Here is a 27,480-nt window from a genome sequence, read left to right on the forward strand (position 1 = left end):
TTTTCGCTGTACCTTTCTATCCAATGCCAAAAATAATAATGGATAATTTTTCCTCCTGCCACCTCAAGTTCCTCTCAACTGACAATAATGCTATTACTATTCCCTATATAGACAGAACTTTAAAGAAACAATCTCTGCCTGTTTTTTTTTTAACTCCATATGCAGCTGGCTGCTCTTATAGGGAGTCTGTAAAAGGTTACTTATTCTTGCAACCTGTCATATTAAGGTCAAACTGGGAGGTCTCTTAATATCTACTTTGAAGAACACAGAAAATATATATTCATTGTTACAACTATAGTCAGTGAGATCTATAACAGCTACCTTCCACAGAATCAAATGAGCACAGAAGCAAATACAAAGTTCTAAGGTTTTTTGTGGAATCAGCAGCAGTTTTACAAAAACAACCAAATCTAAAGAAGAGCATTTACAAAACAAAACCAAATATCTTTCCCAAATCTTGGGAAAAAGTTTCTCAAAAATAGAAAATCATTCTTTACTTCCTATAACCTAATCTTCTTAATTATACTTCCTAATCACAAGAAAATCATACTTTACTTCCTATAACCACGCAAGGTCAACTATTAGCAATTCACATCCACAGCCTCTAAGAAACTAAGGTTCCATTTCTCCTGAAGATACTTCTAACATGGAAAGTCCAAAAGTGTGCTATATTCCAAAACAGTTTTGGAATATAGCACACTAAAAATCCCTCTTATTTTTAATGTTATCTAAAAGTATGCAATCTGATTATCTTTCATAGAATCCCATCATTTTCTCACAGATGTTTTGTTTCTGCCTTATGCATCTTCTGTAATCTTTTAATGGGCTATTTTGCTGAACCAGCTTTCAACTATCTCCACTTCTTGTAAAAGAGACATACTTACTGCTGGTATACCATTCACGCACTGTCAAGATTCCAATTTACCAAAGCAACTTCTAGATATCCTCCTTCATTCCATAAAATTTTGTTAATTAGAAGTCATTCCCATGTTTCCCACAAGGTCTATAACATCCAGTTTTTTTTTAGTTTTTTTTCTTGTATTGCTTCTTTATTTTAAATGAGTAAGTGGAAAAATGATCATCAACAGTCAGGTAGTTTCCCAGGTTTTGAATCTGAATGGGCATGCAATGACTTTATGCAAGGGTAAATGTTGAAATGCATGTATGTGAATGCCAGAAGTATCAGAAATAAAGGGGAGGAGGTTTTGGCATTGATCAGCCAGACATGATCAAAAATTATTGGCATCAGCAAGACATGATTGACAGAGAATGTAGTTACAGGGATAGAATGTAAAGGATATTGTATTTTCAGAGAAGATAGAAAGAATATGATAGGAAGAAGGGTATTGCTAAGAATAGCTGAAGCACTTCCAACAGCAATAGAAGTTAAAGATTGTAGATCAGAGGGAGATGATTCATTTGAGACAGTCTGGTTTGAGATAGAAGCCAACAGGACAAAATATATATTGTTGATTGCTGCTAGAGACCTGGGGGATTCAGTGGAAGATGTGGATACCATACATCAATTTGCATCTTGTTCTAGGATGTTGCTTAACATGTAGAATTTTCACTAAAGAAATGGTTTATGTGGAACCATAAAGATATGACTAACAATATAGTGCAGGGACTGGGGGAAAAGAAAAACTGTGGAAGGAATATAAACAAAAAAAAAAGTGATCAGCATGCTTATCAGCACTACAAATTACAGAAAAGGTATCCTAGTATTTTAAGGAAGGCTAAATCAAATTTTAAGAGAAAATTAGCAAAGCAGGTCCAAGTAAATCAAAATTTTATTTTCACTATGTAGCAAGTAAGAGTAAAAATGATTACACAGGCCTGCAAATTTAGAGTCATGAAAAGTTGTCTGGAAACTATTAACTGTTTCTGATTTATTTCTGACCACTGATTTCAAATATCTCTTCCATTTTTTTCTATCACGTAAGGATTTTTCACAAAATGGATCTTAATATTACATTAAAATAGCTTTAAAATGCATTATATTAAGTAAAATAACAGTATTTAAAAGTTTCCATAAATATTTTTGGAATGAAAGTATTGGAAAAAAAATTTTTAATTAAAGTAATTAGAGATTATTCTTTAGTACATACTTCATATTTCATTGTGGTGTCTTTTTCTTTTTTCCTTCAAAGCTTCTTTTTTGTGAAAGAAACTTTTTCTGTGAAATTCTTTTCCAGGGTCGTCTCTGTGCAACATCCAGCAATAGTCCGCCATCATGTTGACATCCCACCTGCCCTGATACCCTCTTTCCATCTCCTTGATGTCTTGGTGGAATCGCTCTCCTTGCTCTTTACTGACAGTTCCCAGATTCTCAGGAATGTAGTATAAATGAGAGTTGAGAAAGTGCACTTTTAAGCTCATGAAGCATCCCAAATCCTTGAATTTCTGTAGCATGTCTTTCACAATCATTTTATAGTTGGGATCCTTGTGATTTCCTAAAAATTTGGTCACCACCTCTTTCAAAGCTTTCCATGCTTCTTTTTCAACAATCGGCATTTTTTCTTCAAACACTTTATGCTTCATAAGTTTCCTGATGTCTGGACTGATAAAAATACCTTCTTTCAATTTTGCTGTAGATAATGCCCGAAATTTTGCACAGATGTATTTCAAACACTCTCCTTCTTTTGAGAAAACCTGGACAAATTGCTTCATCAATCCCAGCTTTATGTGAAGCAAGGGTAAAAGGATTTTTTCCCAAGCAACCAAAGTTTTGTGTAACACATTTTTACTTCCAGGTTCTAATGTGACTCTTTCTGGCCATTCCCTCTTGATGCAATGTTGCTCTTGATCTCAGCTGTCCCACTCGTACAAAAAGCAGGGGTATTTGGTGTATCCTCTTTGTTCTCCCAAAATCATAGATATGACTTTAAGATCACCGGAAACTGTCCGTCCATGATCATTGCACATAAGTGTGCTGAGAATGAAGGCTAAATTTTTGTATCATTTTGTAGCACATTAAATCTTCACACTAACTTAGAAAATACCAACTTTCAGAAATATAACCTTAGTAGTTAACAACTACAGTTCAATTAAAGAATCACACAAGAAAATGTGTCTGTGACAGCAGGAAAGTCATCTATTATCTCGACAAATCAGATTCAAAGTAGCCACCTGCACTTTTATCTGCATTCTTCACTCCCCTCTCCAATCTTAAGAATGTGAAGTTTCATGGAAATTTCTTTACCATAAAAAAGCACTTATATAAGTAATTAGCTGTAAATAAAAGAGAATGAAAACAAATACCAATGTTCTGAATTTAAATCCAAATACTACTAATAAAAATGATAAAATTAGAAATTGGGTAAAATTGGTGGGTGATGGAATTTTTTTAATATTTTTTTCTGAGCTCAGCACCTAAAAAAATCTATAAGAATCAATTATTACTTCTCAGACAACTTTTCCATTGCAGGCCTGTGTTATGGGAGGATACCCTTATACAGTGCTCATGGTAAGAAAATAACAAAAGGAGAAGAAATAGTTCAGTTGCTAAGTGATCACTTTGCAAAGATGTATCATCCAGGTAGAGTTTAATTAGTGGTATTACTTTGCAGTTATTGATGTGACAGAGGCTGATATGAGAAATGAAGTAGACGAAAGGAGGAGTAACTCAACATACTGAAAAATATCAAGGTGAATACAGTAGTGGAAGTGAACAGCATGTCAGCATGACATGAGAATGTGCAAGAGAAATGGCAGTGCTTCTAAGCTGTTTAATGTAAGTCTCAGCTCTGGCAAGGTTCCAAGAAAGTGGAAAGAAGCTAAGAGGTTCCATTACATAAAGTTGGCTGCAAGACAGAAGTAGCAAATTGCAAACCAATTAGCATCACTAAAGTGATTGTTAAAGTACAGTACCCCTCCCTCCCCTTTATGCTCTGTTCAAATATAACCATGATCCTTATACTAACTCTAAGAATAAATATAATTAAAATTAGGCTTTTGTTCATTTCACTGTACTTTTCTATATCCTAGTGTATTACTTAGTTTTTGCATGCATTTCCAAGGGATATATAGTACATTATTTATGGTTTTCAGCAGCAAAAATGCTTTTGCAAGCTAAATAAAGGTTAAGTTCTGCTTTTCACCTACTTCTGGTTTTTGCCAGTGGTCTGGTTCCTAACCTGGTGAATAAATGGGAGAGAACCTGTATTGGAAAAGTTGATAAAAGGTAAAATTTGGGAATGGGTAGACAGGAATACAATATTCCTATCTACCTTTATCTAATTCCACAGTGGAATTAGATAAAGGAAATGGGTGTGACTAGGCTGTTTACAAGGCAAGCTGAGTTCACTGCTTCATGGGACTCCTGCAAAACTCTACCCACAATCGATACAGAACAAAGTGTACCACAACTTCTCAGATCACAATTTTTTTCCACTATTCCAGTGTACAGTCACAGTGTTTCTTACACCACTGTAAACAAACTTTCCAGTTCTTTCCAGAAATTAGTGGATTCCATATAGAAATGAGACTGTCAACACCCATCTGATTTGATCAACCATTATTTTACTGGCCTGATCTGTAGTGGAATAAAAAAAAACTTACATTAAAGCTATATTCTATTTATAACATTATCAGAGAACAAATTCATATAGTTTTATTACAGCAAAAGTGGTATCCTAATTTAACATGGGAGTTTTTATATTCGAGTTAAGATCCTGAATTACTTGCGGTGTTATTTATAATTAACTCTTGGACAAAAAGGTTATGTGGGTAGAACACGTGCCTTCCAAATTCTTGGATTTGGTCTTGGATTTTTAGACCATTATTATTGTTAAGATTAGGATGGTTGATAAGAATTTCATAGGCCTCCTTAAATTTACATTCATACCACTGGCCTGAACATAGAGATCAGGCAAGTAGAATAATGGTTGATCAAATCATTGTCTCTTTGACATATTGTTTGAAATGTAATATAGCATGTCTCTCTGTGTGTGTGTGTGTGTGTGTGTATATATATGTGTGTGTGTGTGTGTATACTCCAGATGATGACCTTAATATGAAGGTCAAAACTTTGGAAAATAAAAGTAATTATTTCTAACACAGTTATAGTCTCCATAATTTGTCTAAAATGAATGCTGATCACTGTGTAACATAACACTAAAGGAAAGTAAACAAATTAACAGTGTGGGTTTAGGCAAATGGTTGTCAATTTAATGTTGCAAAATGTCTGTGATGAAAGATTACCTACTTTGTATCATATTGATGGTACTGGATTATGAGAAATTGATGAGGCTAGAGATTTGAGGATGATGGTGAATAGAGATTTGAAGTTCAGAGGACGTATTGCAAGTGTTGGCAAAAAAAAGCTGATATTTCTTGGATGTTGAAGAACACATTAACAAGTAAAGATAGAAAGGTTATTATCCCTCTATATAAGGCTCTGATTTGACCACACCTTGATTACTGTTCACAGATTTGGTCACTTGAATTTCTTAGAGATCAGGTGGTGGAGAAGATTCAGAGATGAGTGATCAAGCTAGTGGCAGGTCAACTGAGTGCTCCCTATGGGGGGGGGGCAATTGAGGGTGTGTAGGTAACAGGTGGAAGAGAAAGGGGACATGATACACATATCAACCAATACCTCCTTTAGCCAAAATTATAGCATATATGCAGTTTGGCACAGATTCCACAAGGTGATGGATTTCATTTACAACATACCAGGTGTTCACCACACAGTTCTTTAATTTTCTCAGAGATGAAAGAAAACAACTTTGCTCCTGAATTTCTTTCTCTAATATGTCCCATAAATTCTCAACGGGATTCAGATCTAGGCTGTGTGGTGGCCAGTGATGATGGAAGTAGCTGTCATGCTTGATGAATCACTGTTACACAATTCTTTTGTGATAGAGAGTAGCATTGTCATCCATGAAACAACAGTCACCTGCTGGACAAAAAGTCAACATCAAGCCCTTTATTGAACTCTGAGAGATTCTTTGTTTTCCTCCTTATGATCAACACTATTGACGATTACTGACCAGCTGCATTCTTAAATAGTTGACTAGAACATGTGGTAATGCACGTGACAAGTATTTTGAATATATGCCAAATAGCTTCATTACTGAAATAAATTAATGTTTGCAATTTAAACATAATGGTTGTCTAGTTATTTTCAGGTTTTCAGTGCAATTCAAACCAACAGTTTGCTGAACAGTCAGAGTAATCATCTGATAATAATTTAATTACATTAACAGATAATGTTATGTAAATTTACAGATTATACACATTCTTAATCAAACAGCACACACAAAGATACAAATACAGCAAGTATCATCAAATAGAAGTGTCTTCAAGTATTTGATACAAAAGTTTAAAATATTTTGCCACTTAAAATAAATAAATACAAGGACATGCTTATATTAGATTTACAGATATTTTCTAATACAAAGACTACTAAAAAACGGCCTCTCTGTGTATGTCAGAGATATCATCAACCATATTTTGATCCAACTTCCAAAAATAACCGGTTTGATGGCATTTTTTATGCTGAGAAAGATGTCCTGACTGAGAAAACTTCTTACCACACATTTCACATGAATAAGGTTTCTCTTTTGTGTGTACTCTGCGATGCTGAGTAAGATGATGAGGTAACGGAAATTTTTTCCCACATATCTCGCACATAAAACGTCTACCATTTGGAAAATTGCACTGATCTAATATATTATGCCAGTTACAGGATTTTTGCTGACATGAATGGCAACACTTAAACAAATGATCATCGCTAGTTCCTTTCTCATATGTATCTCTGGGTACAAAAAACTTTTTCCCACAAATTTGGCATATTAAACGTTTTTCTCTAGTATGCACCCTACTGTGATCTTTAAGATGTTGGGTTTGACCAAATTTTCTTCCACAAATTTCACACATATATGGCTTTTCTTTAGTGTGAACTCTTAAATGTATTCCAAGATGATGTTTTGTTGAAAAGTTCTTATTGCATGTTTCACAAGAAAAAGGTTTTTCATTTACATGCCTTCTTTTATGTATAAGAAAGCTTCTGGTGTTCAAAAATGTCTTATGACATGTTAAACACTTGAAGCATTCATTATCTATATCTACCTCTTGTACAGAAAAACCTTCTTTCAAAACATCACTGTGCAAAGTTTCTGAAGAAGAATTATCTGAAAGATGATTCTTAACATGATTATCGCAACGCTTTTTCCATTTAAATTTCATTCCACAAATCTCACAAGTGAAAGGCTTATCATCAGTGTGCATCCGCCTATGAACCTTAAGATAACTTGATGTGGAATAACTCTTTCCACATTCGTCACAATAAAATGGCTTTTCCTTAGTGTGACTCCGTATATGAACCCTAACTTCCCTTGAGCGCAAAAACTTTTTGCCACAAATCTCACAACTAAATGTTTTCTCATGTGTATGTATCTTCTTGTGTTCAATTAGATTACACTGCTGCTTAAATGAACTTCCACATGTCTCACATGTAAATGGCTTCTCGTTTCTATGAATTCTTGTGTGTTCATCTAGTCTCGTTCTGAATGCAAAATCTTTTCCACAAGTTTCACAAACAAATCTTTTTTCATTTGTTTGACATTTACTGTGATGGTTACTTGTATTCTGTACATAATTCCTTGAGGCAGCAAGAATTAAACATTCTGTAACATGAAGGTTTTTATGCATATTAAATATTTCTTTGTCTGAAGAGTTATAACCACAATTTTCACATATAAAAGATTTCTCCTTTGCATTAATTATTTTATGAATATTATGATTTCCTTTCAAGGAAAACTTTTTACCACACATTTTGCATATAAAAAATTGCTTTTTTATATGAATTTGTCTGTGTCTGTCTAGAATAGATGACTGTGAAAAATGTTTCCCACAGGTCTCACACATACAAGGTTTCTCTTTTGTGCAAATCTTACTGTGAACCTGAAGATTTTCATTTGTGTAAAATTTTCTCACAAATTCTACAAATAAATGTTTTCTCATTTATGTGAATTTTTTGTGTTCCACAAGAGCTTCTTTATAGGAAATAGTTATCTGTTCTACATTTAAAAGACTCTGCACCTAAAAGAACTTCAGCAGTATCAACATGCATTTGTTCTGAAAGTATCCTTGTATAAGCTTCCAATGTATTTTTCTCGTGTGTATCAGATATGTTACAAGCAGTAAGAAAATTCTCTCCAGAAATTGAAGGTTCACAAGAACTATACATAAAAAGATCACATAAAATTGGCATAACAAGTTTTTTGTAGGGACAACTAAGAACTGCTAGAAACACTGATGTTAAATTAATCCATGCTGTAAAATATTGTTATTTCAGAAACTCTATCACTGCAATATATTTTATTCAGTTCTCATTCCTTTCATTACTAACACATTATTTTCTAAATATGTCACATTTATTTGAGACACAACTGCATATAAATGATACAACTTGGAAACTGCCGTGTGGTTTCTTGAAAGACTGATCAGCCATATCTTCATCTGAAATATACAAAATATAAATCAATCAATTTCGAACAAAAAAATTGGCTCTAATTTTACATTAAATGAAATATCTTCCCTCCTCCTTAATGTGTTTGGTTTAATTAGATTTATATCAAACTAGACTGAACAACAATGGTCCAAGGAATACAGCAATCAATATAAATACAGTATCATGAAGAACTCTCAGAAAATCAAAATGATGCAGCTATTAGAAATTTATTTAACATAAAAGGAACAATGGCATGGCTTTCTGATGAGACAGAAATGAAATACCAAAATTCAACTAGTTTTGCAAAAAAAAATACTGTTGCCTTTCCCGCCGTCATATTTAGTTGAATGTGGCTTTAGTGCTGTAAATGACTTGCTACTGAAAAAAAGAAATCATCTGAATATCACAAACCATGGGGATTTAAGATTGAAAATTACTAAATTAGTACCTCAAATAAAAACCTGCAGCAGACATCAAGCTCAAGGATCGCATTAACTTGGATTTTATTTTCCCTGAGTTCAGTATGATTTATGTTTTATAATATACAAAGTGTAATATAAAATTAATATTCATTGAAGAAAGTCAAATTAAAAACAGTTTTACCTATGTTCCTTTTTTTATTTAAAACATATTTATATTATACATTTTCAGAACTTGGCTGACTATTATGCTGGGGGGGGGGGCCTCGAAATCTTTGAGCCGTTGAGATGGGGCATGATCCAAAAAATGTTGGGAAACACTGATCTAGTGTTCCCTCCACTATGGAATATATGGAATATAAATAGGCGATTACAACATTCTTAGAAATTAGCTTGGGGTAGTTCCATGAATGTAAAAATTAGAAGGGAAAGATATTACCACTGCATGGGAGCTAATTAAGAAATATTTATGAGCAGCAATGCAAGATGCATACCTGAAGTGAAAACAATATCCTACTTTGATGCAAAGTGGATGACTAATGAAATCAATCAGCACTTGCTGATAAAAAGAGGTTATGGAAGATGCATAAGGAGCATAAGATACGAGCCAGGAAAGTGATCAGTAATACTCTTATTGTATTTTGGAAGACAAAACGAGATTCAAGGAAAATAAAGAGGATTTCTTTCATTATGTAGCATGTAACATAAGAAATGACTGTGGAAGAATTAGATGGAAAGGGGAATCAAGTGAAGAATGTAGATGGCATAGTGGGAGTTGTTTAATGATCCCTTTATAAGGTTATCCTGCAAAAGTAAGTTTATTACTAGAGAGATGGGAAAAGGTTTAGAAGTGCATAAGAAGAATGCATTTTGAATAATAAATACTCTGAAAGTCAATAAGGCATTGGGACTGGATGGGAAACATGCCTAAGGAGTGGAAGGAGGATAAGATAGTGCTAATGCATAAAGATGGAGAATTTTGGAAAAATTACTCAGAGATTACATACAAATTTGAACAAATGAGGATGATGTTATCTGTGAGGATCATCATAGATTTGTTATGATAATCTAATTGCCTTTTATAATGTAACAAGAGCAGTTGATGAAGGAAAAGTATATGCTGCTACTTTTTTTTAAATTTCACGAAGGCATTTGACAGTGTGCCACATAAGCTGATGTTTAAGTTACAGGTTATGGGTTTTGATATGAGGCTAGTGAGTAATAATGGAGATTGACTGTGATAGACTATCAGAGTTTGTGTACAAGGGAGTAGTATTAAGGAAGAAGGTGACAAATAGATTTCCACAAGGCTCAGTACTGGTACCTCTACTGTTTTAACTGTTATGCTAGAACTAGATTAGGAGGGGAGATATTCAGTTTGCAGATAATAAATAATAAGAAGCTAGGAAGGGTTATTAGTGATAGTGTCAATGTTGTGGCCCTTCAGGAGAATTTGAATAAGCTAGGCATGTGGACAAAAAAAAGGGGGGGGGGGAATTTCAGTATAATGTAATGAAATGCGACTGAAATTGGTGTCTATCGATGGAAAGATGCATACTCTATTAGTGGAACTATATCAGAGGATGTAGAAGAGGCAAGGGATATTGGGATGATAGCAAACAAAAATCTGAAGTTTAAGGGACATATTATGAACAAGAGACCATAACTGATAATTGCAAAATAACAGAATGATGATAAGTGGCATTTTTATATGGAGGATAGTTGGATAGTGCAATGCATCCTGATAGGGTGGTGATGTAAAATCTCTCATGATATGTTACTATGTGTACAATGGAAGTCTGGGCCTAAATAAGGCAAAACATCGAGAAGAGCTTTGTCTTAGGGTTCTCATTCTTCTCTTACCTGGGTCTGCTGCCACGTGAGGTCTGATGTCAGTAATCAAAAGAGAAACATTGTAGATCTGAGGGTTCTCAATCATCTCCTGCCTGGATCTGCTGCAATGAAAAATATTGTGTCGATCGTCAGGAAGTCTCACTAGGAAAGAGATGCACATTGCCACTGTTAAGGGCTCTAAGGGGCTTAGAATAATCGACGACTCAGACAAAGAAGAAATTTGGCAGGATATCAAGAACAAGCCGGCAGAAGGAAAAAAGGACAAAAAAAAAAAAAAAAAAGGAGCACTTTCGTGTGAACAAAAGATTCACGTAAAAGATAGTGCTGAACGAGAATTATAAGCACTTATGTGATAATTCCAAACAAGAATGTACATCAAGCGTGTCTGTTTATGGGTACAATAACACAATGTATATTAATATAGAATTAAGCTTACTCAAGGTATGCTTTATTGTCAGTTTGTGTATATTTTCAGAACACACGCAATTTGCAGACAAAAAATACTGGCTGTGGTGGTGAGCAGTAGATGGCGCTGATGTAGATGATTGGTAATAGAGTATCAGTTAGTGGTGGACATGGAGAGTTGTACAATAGGTGTCCTTCCGCGATGAGTCTTCGGACTCCTTGGCAGCGTCATGAATAATAATAATATTTGACTAGCAGGATAATCTAGATTGTGATTTTACTTGAAGGGAAGAAACATAGAACTAAGTTTGAATTGGGAAGAATTGAAATTGACAGACTTGTATTGCAATTGTATATATATAAAATGTTAATGTGGATCAGACTGTGTAAATATTTCTTTTTGATTTAATTAAATGGTTTGTGAACAACACACTGGACTGATTCTGTCAATGCACTATGCTGAATTGGAAGTTTATTTTCCACTTGGTTAGACTATAATAAATTTAGTTTAATCCTTTACCCAAGTGTAGGCAAACAAACTTTGCGCCTGAAGGACTGAGGCAACTCGTAGCAAAAGGTGGACCAAGCTCTCATCACTCCTTGTCTCAGTATCTCCCATAATGCAAAGCATATCTCCTTGCAGACATGTATAATGCTATGCATTAAGGGAAGGGTCACTACCCAGATCGGTTTAATCCTTTATTGAGGTCTCGTCAGTGGGAGGCAGACCTAGAAGTGGTGATACTAAGGCAGAAGCAATGGAGAGGTCATATTTACTTATACGAGTTGCCAAAAGGTACCACCTTATTATTAATTTATTCTGGATTTAGAGAAAGATGTTGGAAGTTTATTTTCTGCTTGGTTAGACTATAATAAATTTAGTTTAATCCTTTATCCAAGTGTAGGCAAACAAAGTTTGCACCTGAAGTAGTTCAGGACTGAGGCAACTCGTAGCAAAGGTGGATCAAGCTCTCAACAATATGAGTTGCCACCTTTTGGCAACTCGTATAAGAAAATATGACCTCTCCATTGCTTCTGCCTTAGTATCACCACTTCTAGGTCTGCCTCCCACTGACGAGACCTCAATAAAGGTCAAAACTGGTCTGGGTAGTGGCCCCTTACCTTAATGCATAGCATTATACATGTCTGCAAGGAGATGTGCTTTGCATTATGGGAGATAGACAAGGAGTGATGAGAGCTTGGTCCACCTTTGCTATGAGTTGCCTCAGTCCTAAACTACTTCAGGTGCAAACTTTGTTTGCCTACACTTGGGTAAAGGATTAAATTAAATTTATTATACTATGCTGAATATTTCAAACCTACATAAGATAAACTTTAAGTAATCAATAATTAAGCAATGACTGATTTAAAGTAAAGATTAATATAAGCAAGGAATACAAACAATATCTGCTTTGTCTTTAGTTTAAAATTTTATATTCTCACACTCAATACTTAGTCTAACTGGCTCAGTCATAAAACAAATAAATTTGTTAGACTACAGATCTAGTAGAAATAAATAAATAGTGGCAGACGACAATTTATGACAGTTCACGAAGTTTCAAGTAAAGAACAAAAAAGATAAAGCAGGGTTATAACAGTGAGAATGCAAATTTAAATGAGGAATGGTATAACAGACTTTGTGTAATCTCATAGGTCATGCACAATGAGTTTTATGATTCCAAGGAGGTCTAGCATTGAGTTAGCTATAAAGATTTAATGTCAGTAACAGTTTCATTGGATTACAGAAGGGGAGGAGGAGAATATTCAGTTGTTTACAGATGATAAGAAGCTGGAAGAGTTATTAATGATGATGTCAATGCTGTGGTTCTTCAGGAGGATTTAAATAAGATGGACAAGTAGGCAAATAAAGGGCAATTTCTATGAATGGAAAGAGGCATACTCTAAGTAAGAGTGATGATAAGTGACATTTTTTGCATGGAGGGTAGCTGGATAGTAGAATGCATCCTGATAGGATGATAAGAGTGCAAATGGTGAATGAGTTTGAGGTATGATATAACAGACTTTGTGATGTCTAAGATGGATCTCCCATGATAAGTCTTATAACTCCAAGGAGATCAAGAATAACATTTAGTTTGCTATAGAGGTTTCAGGTGGGTGACATTAATTTAAACTAACATAGCATTTCAAAATTTAAACATTAATTTTGGATTTTCATTTTTATGGTTTCATACACTTTGGTTCTTTTTTTTTTTTTATATATCTCCATCTATTATTTGCATTTTATAGTTTCATGTTCTTCTGGTTCTCTTCTCTCTTATATATCTCTAATTATTGTGAGCATTTAAGCTTTTTCACATATGCTTTATGTATGGCTCCTACCTATCCTTCATATTCTGTCATTAGTTACAATTTCCTGACATTTCCTTTGTTCTATTTTCAAATATTTCTTTTGTGCTCTTTTTCCTTTTCTATTTCCTTTGTACTCTATTACCTGCTATTTCCTTTGTTCTGTTTCAGATCACTTTTCTTTGACTTCTGGGAATAGGGTGGAGGGGCCAGCTGATTATTCCCTAAATTCAATACATCAAACCAAATTTTGAGTTCTTACTTGGTTATAAGGTAAACATTTGGTCTTTGCAACCCCAATTTGGCCAGAGCTTAGCTTGTCTCTTACCAGCTTTTTTATTTTCTCAAAGCATACTTGCACAAATCTTTCCTGGAACACATAGCAAGAAAATTTCTCTACAATTTTCACATTCACCTTTACTTCTCATTTCATAAATTGATTCGATTAAAGTTGTACTTCAAAAACGTGGGATCTGATCTTGTGTCTGACAGTGTAGACACTGAAAAATTTTTCTGCCACCATATTTGAGAATTTCAAGTTGAATATCATCTACTCTAGATGCCTTCTAAACTTTAAGTTTCTGGTTATTCTATTTGAAGCATTGATTTATATTTCTCCTTGATATTTTTTTATGCCTGTTCCCCATATAGTAATTTTTCAAAATAATTGTTCTAGACATCCAGAATATCCTTATTTTTACTTTTTATATTACCCTTATGACCTGTGATTCCTCTTTCCTCTGCTTCTAAGCTTTCTATGTAGTTTTCCAAACATTCTTCCTTCTGTGTGATATTTATTATTATTATTATTACTGCACCCTCCATGGAGTCGGCAGACTCATTGTGGGAGGTTCATTCGACTGACAACATATTTATCATATTGAATCTTAAAATCCTTAAAACTCCTTGCATTAACAACACATTCTGGTAACGTGTTCCATTCATTGACAATTCTCCATTTAAAAATCCATTCTTCACATCCCTCTTCACCACACTTTTACATAACTTCCAGGGATGACCTCTGGTTTTTCCCCTCTCATGTTCTACTCTTTATAATTTCCACTCTGCTAACCACTCGGCCAGCCAGGTTGGCCAAGTGGTTAGCATATCCTCTCTCCAGCCAAAAGGCTGCAGGTTCGAATTCTGCCGTGGGCATGGATGTTTGTTTGTGAAAATACTAGTGGTGGTTGGCGGTAGATGGTGTTGGTGTAGATGATGAAGGTAGTTGCGGCTGGTGGAGATGGACAGCTGTAGAGCAGGTGCCCTCTACAGTCTTTGACTCTTTGGACTCCCTGGAGGTATTATGTAATTATGTATTATTATTAAATAATAATAATAATCTCATCTGGATAATTCCGATAAAATCGAAGTAAAAAGTCTATTCAAATCTTCCTGAAAGGAATTAACATCAGCAGTGCTACTTATAATTCTTTCCAATTTTATGTCATCAGCAAATAACTGAAGATCCCCACTCAGTCCATGTGATACATCATTTACAAAAAAGTTAAACAGCAGGGGCCCAAGGAAAGAACCCTAGGACACACCACTGGTTTGCCCTCCTTTTTTTTGATACACTGCTCCATGATACACAACCTGCTGGTATAGTTCAGAGAGCCACTCTCCAATCCATCCGACCAATATACTATCTATTCCCATCCTCTGCAGCTTGTACACCAACTTATCATGCAGTAATTTGCCTAGGTATGATTATGGTGAAATGAGGCGGAGAGCAAAGATAATGAATGATATTCTGGCTGAAATGTGTGAGGAGATGGGAGTACAGTTTGTTAATGTGTGGAATGAGTTTGAGGGACAAAGTGAGCTGTATGGGAGTGATGGACTGCATTTGAGTGGTTATGGTGTGAGTCGCTTGGAGAGACTGCTGCTGGAGGGTAGAGAAGTGAATAGAGAGAAATACATCACTCCCATCTCGATCTGGTTAGATGAATCAAATCAAGAGAGGAGTGATGTGGAAGAGCAGGAGAGTAAGACAGGAGAGATTGAAGAAGTGGAAATGAATGGGGAAGTGAGTGGTATGAGTATAAAAAATGAGAGAATGGGTGTGCAAGAGGAGCGGGGAAACGGGGAGGCTCAGGGTGGACAGGGGTATACAGCGTGAGAAAGGTGGATGCTCCAAGAGGAGGTGAGAGCATGTGTAGGCAGGAAAGAAATGGGATGACCAGGGATCAAGAGGAAACAGATGGAAATGCAAAGGGTTCTAAAATGAAGAAGCAGAAAGGGAAATGGCCCCAGTCCAGCATGGAGAGATCACATCGAGTGAGTGGTATCAGTGTAACTAGCTGTAGATCCAGAAATGAGTTGTTGTGTTTGTATACCAATGCTAGAAGTATAAGAAACAAGGCAGATGAAATGGTTGCACTAATTGCGTCTGTGCACCCAAAGATTGTTGGAATAAATGAGACATGGTTAGATGAGGACGACATCCTGACAGGAATAGAGATGGAAAGGTATGATGTGTTTCGCGAGGATAGAAGGGATAAAAAGGGAAGGGGAGTGCTATTGATGATAGAGAAAGAGTTATGTCCATACAAGGTAGAGATGCAAGAGGGAAATAGGGCCAGTGGTTTTGAGGCATGAACTATGGTGTGAGATAGAGGTGAATAGAATCAAATACTTGGTGGGATGTTGTTATAGATGTAATAGATGCTGGTAATGTGGTGTTGTTATAGATGTTATAGATGCTGGTAACGTGGATGGTGGTGATAGTGAAATGTATAGTCAAATAAGCCAAGCAAATAAGAAAAGGGTGATCATTATGGGTGATTTTAATTATGGCAATATAGAGTGAAATGAAGAGATAGCAACTAGAAGTAAAGAAAATGAGTTTCTTGAGTTTTTGAGGAATAACTACCTCAGACAGTATGTAACAGAGGGCACACGAGGATTAAGGGTCTTGGATTTGGTCATCTCATCGGAGGATGTAATTATAAATGAGGTGTCAAATCATCCACCAATTGGTGAAAGTGACCATGAGGTGATTACCTGGGTGGTTGCCAGCAGTGCAAGGACCCCTGTGAAAAAAGGGTATATGTGGAACTACAAGGGGGGTGATTATGAAGAGCTCAGGAGACAGCTTGCAGGTGTAGCATGGAATGAGGAGTTAGCTGGAAAAGAGATCAATGCAGCTTGGGGGATTTTCAAAAAATATTTAGTAGATGCAATGTCTAAATTTATACCATGGGTGAGAAGGTTAAATAAGGTAGGTGTGAGATGGATGAATAAAGAGATTAAGCATGCGATACAGAGAAAAAGGGCATTGTGGAGGCAGCATAAAAGAAGTGGAAGTAACCAATTTCATGAGGTCTACAAAGACCAGGCAAGGAGGGTAACTTGGTTGGTGAGAGTAGCTAAAGAGAGGTATGAACAGCAGTTAGCTAATGAAGCCAAAAAGAATCCTAGGGAGTTCTTTCGATATGTAGCCAGCAAAAGAAAGAATGATTATGGAAGGATGACATTGATTGGAGGAAATGGTATAAAGACAGCTGTTGCAGAATGTGTGGTGGAGATACTTAATGAGCAGTTCATAAAGATCTTTCAATCTTGTGAATGTGACTTCATGGAGAGATTAAGAGCAGTTGATGATGGGGAGGAGAGACTGACTGTAAGTAAGCAAGAGGTGTTTGGGGAGTTGAGTAAACTAGATGTAAATAAGGCTGTGGGACTTGATAATATATCACCGCATATTCTGAAGGAATGTGCCAGAGAGTTGACACCTGCCTTGACATATTTTTTTAATACGAGTCTTGCACTTGGTCAAGTTCCTAAAGAGTAGAAGGAGGGCAAGATTGTGCCACTTCATAAAGGAGGTGATCGAACTCAAGCATCAAACTATAGGCCTATCTCTGTGTCAGGTGTTGTGGTTAAGTTGTTGGAGAAGCTTGTGAGAACTAGGATCCAGAGTTGGGTTGACAACAGTGGTATAATCTTTGATGGACAGCATGGATTTGCTAAAGGGAGGTCATGGTTTAGTAATCTACTTACTTATTACATAGGTAGTTTAAATTACTAAGGTAGTTTCTGACCTCTGGAATGTTGAGTATGAGGAAAGATTGAGAAGATGGAGAGAAGGAAGAGGGGAGATATGATAGAGACCTACAAGTTGGTAAGGGGTTGTTATAAGATCAATGGTGAAGAAGTTCTACAGAGAATAGTGGGAGATCAGGGGAGAACCAGAGGTCATCCCTGGAAACTGTAAAAAGAGGGTGTGAGTAGGGGAGTGAGAGGCAGGTTTTTTTCGTGCAGAGTTGTGAATGATTGGAATGCCTTGCCTGAGAGTGTAGTGTCTGCAAGGAGTTTGAGTGTGTTTAAGACATGGTATGATGAGATGTGTGTGTGATAAAAGGACCTCCCAGATGAGTCTTTGACTCCATGAGGTCTTGTTTAATAATAATAATAATCTATGTAATGCTTTTGCAAAGTCCAAGAATATCACTGTATACGATTCTCCTTTATCTAACACACCAGTTACCCTACCATAAAATGCAAATAAATTGCTAAAACAGGATCTACCCTTTACAAATTCATGCTGGCCAAAGAATGCTATGTCCATCAACCTAATCCTGTATTCTATTACTAACCAACCTCTCCAACACCTTGACCAAAACCGCAGTTACACAGACCATTTAGAATTGGAAACTTCTGTCCTAAAGCCATGCTTGTGGAGTGGTACTATTTTGCCTTCTTTCAAATCCTTAGGAACCCTATCCACTGCAAGACTTTCATTAAATAACCAGGTCAGGGGCATAACTGTGGTGCACATTCCTTAAGAATACGTGGAGATATGTCATCTATTCCCACAGCCTTATTAACATCTGATCCAAACAACACCTGATACACCTATGATTCCTTCATTTCCAATTCTCCTAATACTTGCCTCCCTTCTATATATTGCACCGTATCATTTACACCAGTATGATATGTGCTGATAAAGTGCTCATTCAATAAGTCCACTATATCCTTTGCAACTGTTATTCGGCTGCCATGACTATCTATCAATGTCAACCTGCCATAATTATTCTTTCTCTTGCTTGCCATATAGCAGAAAAATTCCCTTTAGTTAACCATGGCCAGACCAGCCAATCTCCTTTATACTGCACCCTTTCTTACTTTACCATGCTTATCACCTTCCTAGTCGGCACTTTATACTTTTCATGGATCCGATCACCACCATCTTGTACTCCTCCATAGCATTTTCTTTTCCAGCAGAGATTGGTTGATTTCATTATTCATCCATGTCACTCCTACTGCCTTGCGAGTTTCCATGCATTGTCAATATCTTTTGCGCTCAGATAATCTACCCAACGTACTGATGCTAACTGACTACAGAGCTTTCTATAATCATCCGCTTCACACTTTCACATATATCCATTTTCGGTAGTAACCTTTCCTTGTTTCATCACTTCCCAAACAAGCACCTCATGATCACTCTCACCAACATCTCATCAACAACTACATCCTGTGAAGTTATCACCAAATTCAAAACAGAAAGCCTCTAGTTGCTTCAGTCATATGCTGCTTAAGATATTTATCTCTCAGAAATTCAACTCACTCTTCTGTAATTATATATCCTATAATTAAAATCTCCCATCAGGATCACCTTCTTTTTACATGCCCAACTAATTTGCTTAAAACATTTCACAGTCAGTATTCTCTGCATTCCCTGATCTATAATAGCATCCTATCAGATATACTAACCTTTATTTCAACTTCACACCACATAGATTCAAATCTGTGCATGCACTATCAACTTTCATACTTTGTGGACACAATTCATCTGCAATCATTAACAACACACTCCTTCCTCTTTTCACATTTTTATCCTTCCAAAAAATTATATATCCTTCTGTTTCTATTCCAACATCACATCCTCCTCCAACAACCAAGTTTCACTTAAATTATATTTGGGCATACTCACTCAATCAATGCAAACTCATCTCTCTTGTGAATACTCCTTAAATTTGTGTACAAACATAACAATCCCTGTGTCCTTGAGGCCATTCTACCACCAACATTCTCTATTCTAGCTGCTATACCACACCTCTCTCTCTCTTTTCAGTCTGACCACTCCCGTTTCTCTGATCTAACTCTGATTTCCATTCTGACCTGTCTCATCCTCATCTTTATGCATTCCATCACTTGAAGTTGTGGTTGCAGCTGCTGCAATCACCTCTTTAATATCATATCCATCTTCTTCCTGTCGTACAATCCATTTAATTGTACTATCCTGCTTCACAAGTAGACTCTGATCATTTACTACATTAACTTCTTGGCTCTGTGTCTTCTCATAAAACAATGACCTTTCAAAATGCCCAACACCAAACCCATACAAATGCAATCAACAACTTTAAACCATTCCAACTTTCCTTCAAATTCCCTCCACAGATTTACAAATTGAACTCCCTTTGCCTCACACAACTCAGCCACCTTACTATTCATTATCTCTGCTCTCCTTCTAAATTCACTGTTGAAATAACTGGGCAATACACCTATGACTTTTCCAACAACACTATTCTTCTTTATCTGTTATAACAACTTCCTCAAATTTCTATCAACATTCTTTTTTTCCCCAACTAAGTCATTTCTCTCCACAACTACCACTAATTTTGACACCTGGTCTTTCCTTTTCTGCAACTCAGTTATTTTCTTCATTGTTCCACCAGGAAAGTATGTTTCATGCACTTTATTAGTCACCACACCACTAATGATCGTGTCCCCATACAAAAGATATAAGCCTATCCTTTGGTTTTTCTTCATAATATAACTTCTGCCTTTTCATTGTCATCAGCCAATCTCTTCTTAAGATGTTTAAATATCCTCTTCCAGTTGTTTAATTTCACTTTTCATTTTCACTAACTCTTGCTTAAGCTCTTCTACTATGGTCCCTACACTTGCTCCCATTTCTAATCGCTCTAATATATCAAGACACTTTTCACATATGTTAATGCTTTCCTTCTTGTCATTTACTCAAACAGTCCACAAATCTTTCACATTTTTTTGGTGCATACATATAGCAATTATTGCCACACATCCACTGCGAAAAATCCAACACAGAGCTAGATCTTTGTAACGAAACTTTACGTGCTACCAAAGTGTGTTTCTTTATGGATGCCATTTTCAGAAGAAGTACAAATAACAAGTAGCAAAACACAATATAAACAACAAAAAATTCCAACAATACTACTGAAAGACACTTATATCCTCTATTTATCTTCTGCATCCTTTACAAAATCCCCCATTACTTTTAAAAAACTTTTATCCATAACTTAGCTTTAATACATATTTCTCAATATTCTTTAGGAGCAAACTTTAAATCACAACCAAGGAACTTTTTATACTGTTCTTTTTTTTTTATGGTCTGTCTCTTTAATGCTCTATGTATGCCATGGGATTCATATTTAAGTATTTTTCCAGAGAGGATCACACATGCTTCTCTCTAAGTCAGTTAATGCTTTATTTATATTTTGCCACACATCCTCTGGATTTTGTTTCAGAACTCTTTCACTTTTTCCCAATAAAATTTGTATTTTTGAGTCTCAGTTCACATCTGAAAGTTGTTTGGCTTTGATTGTTTTCAAAACTTTCATGATTTTTTTTGTTTGTTTGTTTAAACAAGCTTAATAAACTCAAGGAGATATAAGTTTGTCCAGAGCAGTATACACACATCCATACCCACGGTGGGACACAAACTCACCATCTCTTGATTAGAGAGTAGACATGCCATCCACTCAGTCAGCCATTCATATTTTTCTCATTAATGTGGGTTTCATATTAAGGCTGGCATTCATATTTTTCTCATTAATGTGATACCTATTTTTATCCTGCCCAACACTAGGTGAGAATTGCTTCCTTTTTCAAACCCCCCCCCCTTATTGATTCATTTACAATGGACTAATCTGAAGACATCACTATAAAGTGAAAAAAATCAGTAAGACATTTCTTGTTATGTATATATTCTCTCTATTTCTACATGAATTTATGCACATATTCTCTCTCTCTACATGAATTTATGCACATATATAGGTACACAGTATTTACAATGAATAATTATTCATTGTAAATACTATGAATAATTATTCATAGTATTTATTATACACAGATTATAATCTGTGTCCTGAACAGAAATCTAACAAATGCCATTATTATTAGCTCTTCCTTCCAAAACAAATTCTATGTGTCTGAGATTTAGCATTTTCCTTACATCAGATGACTTCTCTAATGGCTCAAAAATATTCCTCTGCTTCTTTCCTAGTAGAGTATTCAGTGAGACCAGAGGAACAAATAAGTCTTACTGTCCAGTTTCCCATTTTCAAATCTGCTCACATTACTTGAAATCAGATCCTATTCAAGAAGTTTATCTCTATGTTATCTCAATGAGTCTAAAGGCTCCATGGAGTAGCCCATAATAATAATAAAGTTTATTAAATAACATTGCTATCCATCATTGCACTAATCCTCATTGCCCAAATAAATCATCTTATACTAACAGTCTTTCATATTTCTGTTATGAACTGAAACAATTAATTTCCTTTTTAAGATCAGCTAATAAACAAAATAGATTATATGATATCAAGTAGTTTATCCAGAAAATATCTACTCAATCCACCAAGATGGCATATTTTTAATATTTTGAGTAACTTTTTCTTTTTAAAACTAGAATTATTATACAAACATAAAATAGAATTAAAAATCAAAACAATAAGAGAGGAACACTACATCTTTTAAATTAATGAAGTTTAGCAATAAAAAGATAAAGTTGCTCTACTATATACATGTTACTTGCTGTCAAAATTTTGCAACTATTCTGATCATTCTTTCACAGATACTGCAGATGTGTATGCATGACAGCCTAGCTGGCTGAATGGTTAACATACTTGCTCTCCAACCAGAATGTTTGTTCGAATCTTGCCAGGATATGGAAGTTTGTAAATGTCTTTAGATTGACTTTCATTACACAGTGCAAGACCAATGATCCACTCGTTGGAAGTCTGAAGTGGCTTTAACAAAGTTTCATGTTTATTCTCTAGAATATAGTTTACGGATTACAAACAGTACTAAAATGTAAAAGGATTACAACCTACTGACCTGATGGATCAGGTCAGTAGGTTGTAATCTGTCAGGGACTGAGAAACAGAGTAGGTTCTGATTTAGCATCTGTATCCTCCAATTCTGATATCAGATTTAATGCCACATTCCTTTATAATGCATTTCACATAAACAATGAATAACAATGGAGGTAATGGGCACCCTTGTCTCGAATCTGATTCAAACGATCTTCCTGTACCTCCTGCAATTCAACTGCTGACTTCAAGTCAAATATAGACAATGTACTGCTCAATATATTTGAAAAAGCCTTCTGTACACAGCATTCCTGAAAACTATAACCTTGCTGCTATTAAAAAAATAAAAATAAATAACTTGCATATGGGGGGGGGTGCAGTATCCCAAAAGAGGAAGGTCACTAGTGGTGTACTGCAAGAATCAATTTTGAGACCACTGTTGTTCAATTTGTATGTTAATGATATTGGGATGGGTTTAACTAGTGATATGCAACTGTTTCCAGATGATGGGAGAGCAATGCAAAATCAAGCAGATATTATGGCCTTACAAGAGGACTTCAATAGACTGCATGAATGGGAGATAAGTGGAACTGTCAGTGCAATGTTGCAAAGTATAAGTTTAGAGAATTGGTAGCAACGATGAGATGCGAAGTATACACTTGGTGGGGAAACTTTAAAGTAGAGAGATGAGAGATCTAGGAGTGATGGTGGACAAGGACCTGAAATTCAGGGGCCACATTGCACAAGTTGTGAAGACGTCACATTGAATAATGGCAGTGATGTAAAGGACCCTGACATGCAGAAATAGTTTATGATGCCATTGTATAAGGCCTTGATCAGGCCTCATATGGATTATTATGTACAAATTTAGTCACCGGGTTTTCATTGTGACGAGGATATGTTGGAAATGGTCCAGATATGATTCACAAAGGTGGTCAGTGGTCTTTGGATGTGGAGTACAAGAACAGATTGAGAGAATGCAAGTTGCAGAGCCTCGCGAATAGGAGGAAAAGGGGGAGGGACATGATTTAGACATATAAGCTAGTCAGGGGTTGTTATTAGGTTGACATGGAAGAGATTTTTCATGGAATGGGAGAAGAACAAGAGGCCATCACGAAAAACTATATAAGGAAAGTGTGAGCAGAGGAGAAGTTTCTTTGCATGGAGAGTGGAATGCATTTCCTGAGTGTGTTGTGAATGTAGACACATTGAATCAGTTTAAAGGACGGTTGGATTAGCATTGTGTGCAATAGCGTGTACCTCCCACGATGAATCTCTGACTCCATGGAGATCAGATGTTAATAATAAATAAAATTATATATATATCAAGAATTCTATTTTTCATCTCACTGTCCACACACACACACATGCACCAGGGAATGGTACAACTGTAGTCCAGTGCAAATCCAAGGGACATGTCTCTGCGAAATATGTATTTAACCTTGCTGTTTCTAAATAAGACTAGATTTCTTTCTTTCTTCCTTTTTTATTTTTTTAATGTGATCCTGCACACAAAATCTTGTAAAGTAAGAGTACTGTAAGATAAGCTAAGGAAGAACCTATTGCATTAAATTATTATTGTTATTATTATTTTTTTTTTTTTTACACATTCTGGAAACCCTGCACTAAAGACCAAACAAAGAACTTTTTCAAGGCACTTCAGGCATGGTCTCATACTGGATGATGAACTTCATCTCTCACCTAAAAGACAATCAAAACACCCATTAAACTCAAAACTGAGCTTAATAATACCAAGGTTTTTCATCTAAAAGGACCTTAGAAAGGTTCCTTATACTTTCAAAGATTTAAATTTGCCTTCCCAAATGAAGGATTTTATTGGAATTATGTGGTTTGTTTGTTTTTTTTATAAATGTCAGTCCCACTACACAACAGGTGAAAAAAAAAAAAGCTATAAAACATTTTCTTACAATAAATGGCTAAGTGATAATCCTGCTTTAGAGATCAAACATAAAACTTTTCAAGCCACTTAATGTCTCCAATAAATGAGTTAATGGTATCATCTACCAAGTAAAGATTTTTGACAACAGCCATGCCACACTAGAATATGAGACTATATGTTGGAATATATTAAAATATTCATAATGTTTACTCACATTTGAATTCAGCCATTTCCAACTAAAGGACAAATAGTGCATCATCCTTGAAACCAGAACCCATTACCTGGGCTTGAGGGCCATAAAAACAGAATCACTTATGGAGAAGGTAAGTGACCTGAAAGAAACTTTGTACCCCCTGATAAAATTCCTCTCAGAGGTCCTGCTTGAAACACTGCTACCATCCAAGAGTATATAGCTGTTCTTTTTGTTGTATGACTCAAGATATAAAAATATGATCATGTTGTGTGGCTTTAGCATTTTTACTAATTTACACTTTTAAGGTATAGCCACAATTATAAAAATATGACCTGTCTTTAGGAGGCACAGGTATAGATTGAATTTAGCTGCTTCTTTCTCTTAATCATGCACCTACACTACAATAGTGGACCATGATGGAATGTCCCTTCTCTTCATCCCATGTTGCTACTTAATGAAAATACATCTTTCATATTTTCTTTATCATAATTAGAATGATGCTTCAGCATGCCACTTATCTTCATAATTGGCTTCCACTGAACCCAAGCCCACTCATCAATTTCTTGGATAATTTTTGCTAGGACATCCCAGAATTTTGATGTTTTGTACTTCCCACGTTAATTAAATACTGCCAAAAGTTCACCAATTTTGAATGATGACATTTCCAATTAGTGTGCTCAATCCTGGTGCACCAAGATTCTTTCTCCCACTGTCCCATATAAATATATATATTTATTTTATATAAATGCCCATGTACATTTATATAAAAATGTACTCAGTGAAATCACTGATCTCACTAAAGCAAGATAAGTCTAGCTCACAGCATACTAAAAACAATTATAGTACTGCAAAAAATATTCATATTCCTTCTCCTATTCAACAATTTAAATAGATTTCTGGAAATGGGAGATGTGTTATTCTAAGCAATACATGCAAAACCACTGTATCCTTGGTCATGAATTAGTAATGTTCAAGATGCAACATCTTTATATAATTATTAATATTATTTAGAGATAATATAATAGAGAATATTACTTAGATAAATGCAACACGCTTAGTACCTTGTACAATACATATACTAATCTGAACCAGTAATCTGATATGACGAGAAAATATATAATAATAATAATAATTTACAAAGCTTCATACATAAAATGAAACAATGGTTTCACTATACAATATGGTTCCAGTAACCTACACACAACCTTTAAATAGCACAATAATCAGAATAAAAACATTAAAATGAAAATCATAATCTTCCGAAACATAAAGAAAATTTGATATAGGAATTTGATATGCAACACTGAAAATAACTTGCCAGTGTTGTAGTCAATTAAGTAAGACTTCGAAATTCATACAGTTTACAGTAAGATCGGCTCTGCTAAACATTACTTTTCTATATTTGAAGTTTCATTTCATTTTCTTTTTTTTTACTTTTTCATTTACAACAGGCGTGTTATAGGCTGAAAAACAGAAAGGGTTCTATGAGTATAGATACATGTAATAACTATAAATAAACGTGTGTACATAAACATCCATACATATGCACATACTACTGTGTGTATGTGTTTGTGTGTGTGTGTATATATATATATATATATATATATATGTTAAAGATACCAAGCTATTTTAAACCTGGTTTTACTCCATTTCCCAAGTAAACGTGCACGTATTTGGATTAGAAGTCTAGCTGATCCTCAAAGTAGTGCAAGTCAAGGCAACTCATGGTAAAAGTAGAATAAGCTCTGATCACTATTCTTAATATTTACCCTTAATGCACAGCCCACCTCCTTGAGGAGATGTATGATGCTATGTATTAAGGCAAGGGGCCACTACCCAGACCGGTTTCGACCTTTATTGAGGTCTCATCACTGGGAGCCAGGCTAGAAATGCCAAACTTTTAGTAATACAGAGCTTATAAGTATTTTACTAGAACATTATACATTAAAGATACCAAGAAATTATATACTTGGTTTTAATCCTTTACCCAAGGAATTGTGTGCTATTCGTTTTCCATCGCTCTTTCAGTTTTGAGTAACGTTTTCGAATCTCTTAAAATGCACAGATGAGTAGCTCAATTCTTCCCATAAGAACAAAATGTACACCAACCACAACCAATGTTACATTTAGCGCGTAGTCATAACCAAGCGCAGCGAGACCAAAAAAATTACAAAATCATTGGTTATGTTTATATATTTAAATTAACTTGAATGCAAATATACACACACGTGCAGGGCTGACGTTACCAACCTTCTACGGGGAAAGCCATGAAGGGGCACAAAACTTTCAAAATTTTGCAAAATTTAAGGCAAGAAAAATTAAAATTTGATTTTCATAGCATGCCAAAATAATTTATATTTTTTATATTTACAATTCACATACTAAGAATGAATAGAAGCAGAATACCTAAACAAATTCTAAATTACCACCCAAAAGGTACTCGATGCAGAGGAAAACCCTTAAAAAGATGGTACTGAGTCCGGAACAGGCCACTTGGCCTATAAGCCTGGAAAGGAAGAAGAAGAAGACAATTTAATTTTTAAAAAAATATCCAACTCGTGAAATAAGGGGCGCACTTGTAAACTTTGCCTGCGGCTCAAAATAACCTGGCACCGACTGTGCACACGTGTGTGTTCAGGATTGGAATGGTTGATAAAATATAGAAATCAGGAAGGGGTGGACAGGAATATGATACTCTCTGGTGAAGGTGTGGTATATGACATTGTTTTATCGAAGAAAGGAGGCCTTGACTTTCTAATTTGCAACTTTTTTATAAGAAACTTTCAACCCTGTTAGATAAAATACACAATCACCACACTACTAAATTTTCAGAAGGGAATCGACTGGGTTTTCCACATAGAACTTTC

General features: G+C 35.4%; 1 protein-coding gene across 5 annotated transcripts; it reads right to left on the reverse strand.

The window, feature by feature from the left end:
• Positions 1-6,197: 6,197 nt before the first annotated feature.
• On the reverse strand, positions 6,198-27,203 carry LOC150100774 (uncharacterized). Of its 5 annotated transcripts, none has more exons than XM_090401794.1 (2): positions 27,020-27,203; positions 6,198-8,466 (listed from the first exon to the last, which is right to left on the reverse strand). In XM_090401794.1, exon 2 carries the CDS (start codon positions 7,966-7,968, stop codon positions 6,409-6,411), a length of 1,560 nt encoding a protein of 519 aa, XP_090257920.1. In that variant the 5' UTR covers positions 7,969-8,466; positions 27,020-27,203; the 3' UTR covers positions 6,198-6,408. The 5 variants fall into 5 exon arrangements, with proteins under 5 accessions (XP_090257920.1, XP_090257923.1, XP_090257919.1 ...); XM_090401797.1 differs by lacking the exon at positions 27,020-27,203 and adding an exon at positions 26,601-26,860; XM_090401793.1 differs by lacking the exon at positions 27,020-27,203 and adding an exon at positions 26,583-26,860.
• Positions 27,204-27,480: the final 277 nt, after the last annotated feature.

The sequence above is a fragment of the Typopeltis vanoorti genome, chromosome 12 (genome assembly GCF_054136105.1).
Source record: "Typopeltis vanoorti isolate ZY-2024b chromosome 12, IOZ_Tvanoo_1.0, whole genome shotgun sequence".
NCBI lineage: Eukaryota > Metazoa > Arthropoda > Arachnida > Uropygi > Thelyphonidae > Typopeltis > Typopeltis vanoorti.

Coding starts and splice junctions, on each gene's coding strand:
- LOC150100774 (XM_090401794.1), bottom strand. CDS start 7,968: ATGAGAAAACATTTATTTGTAGAATTTGTGAGAAAATTTTACACAAAT.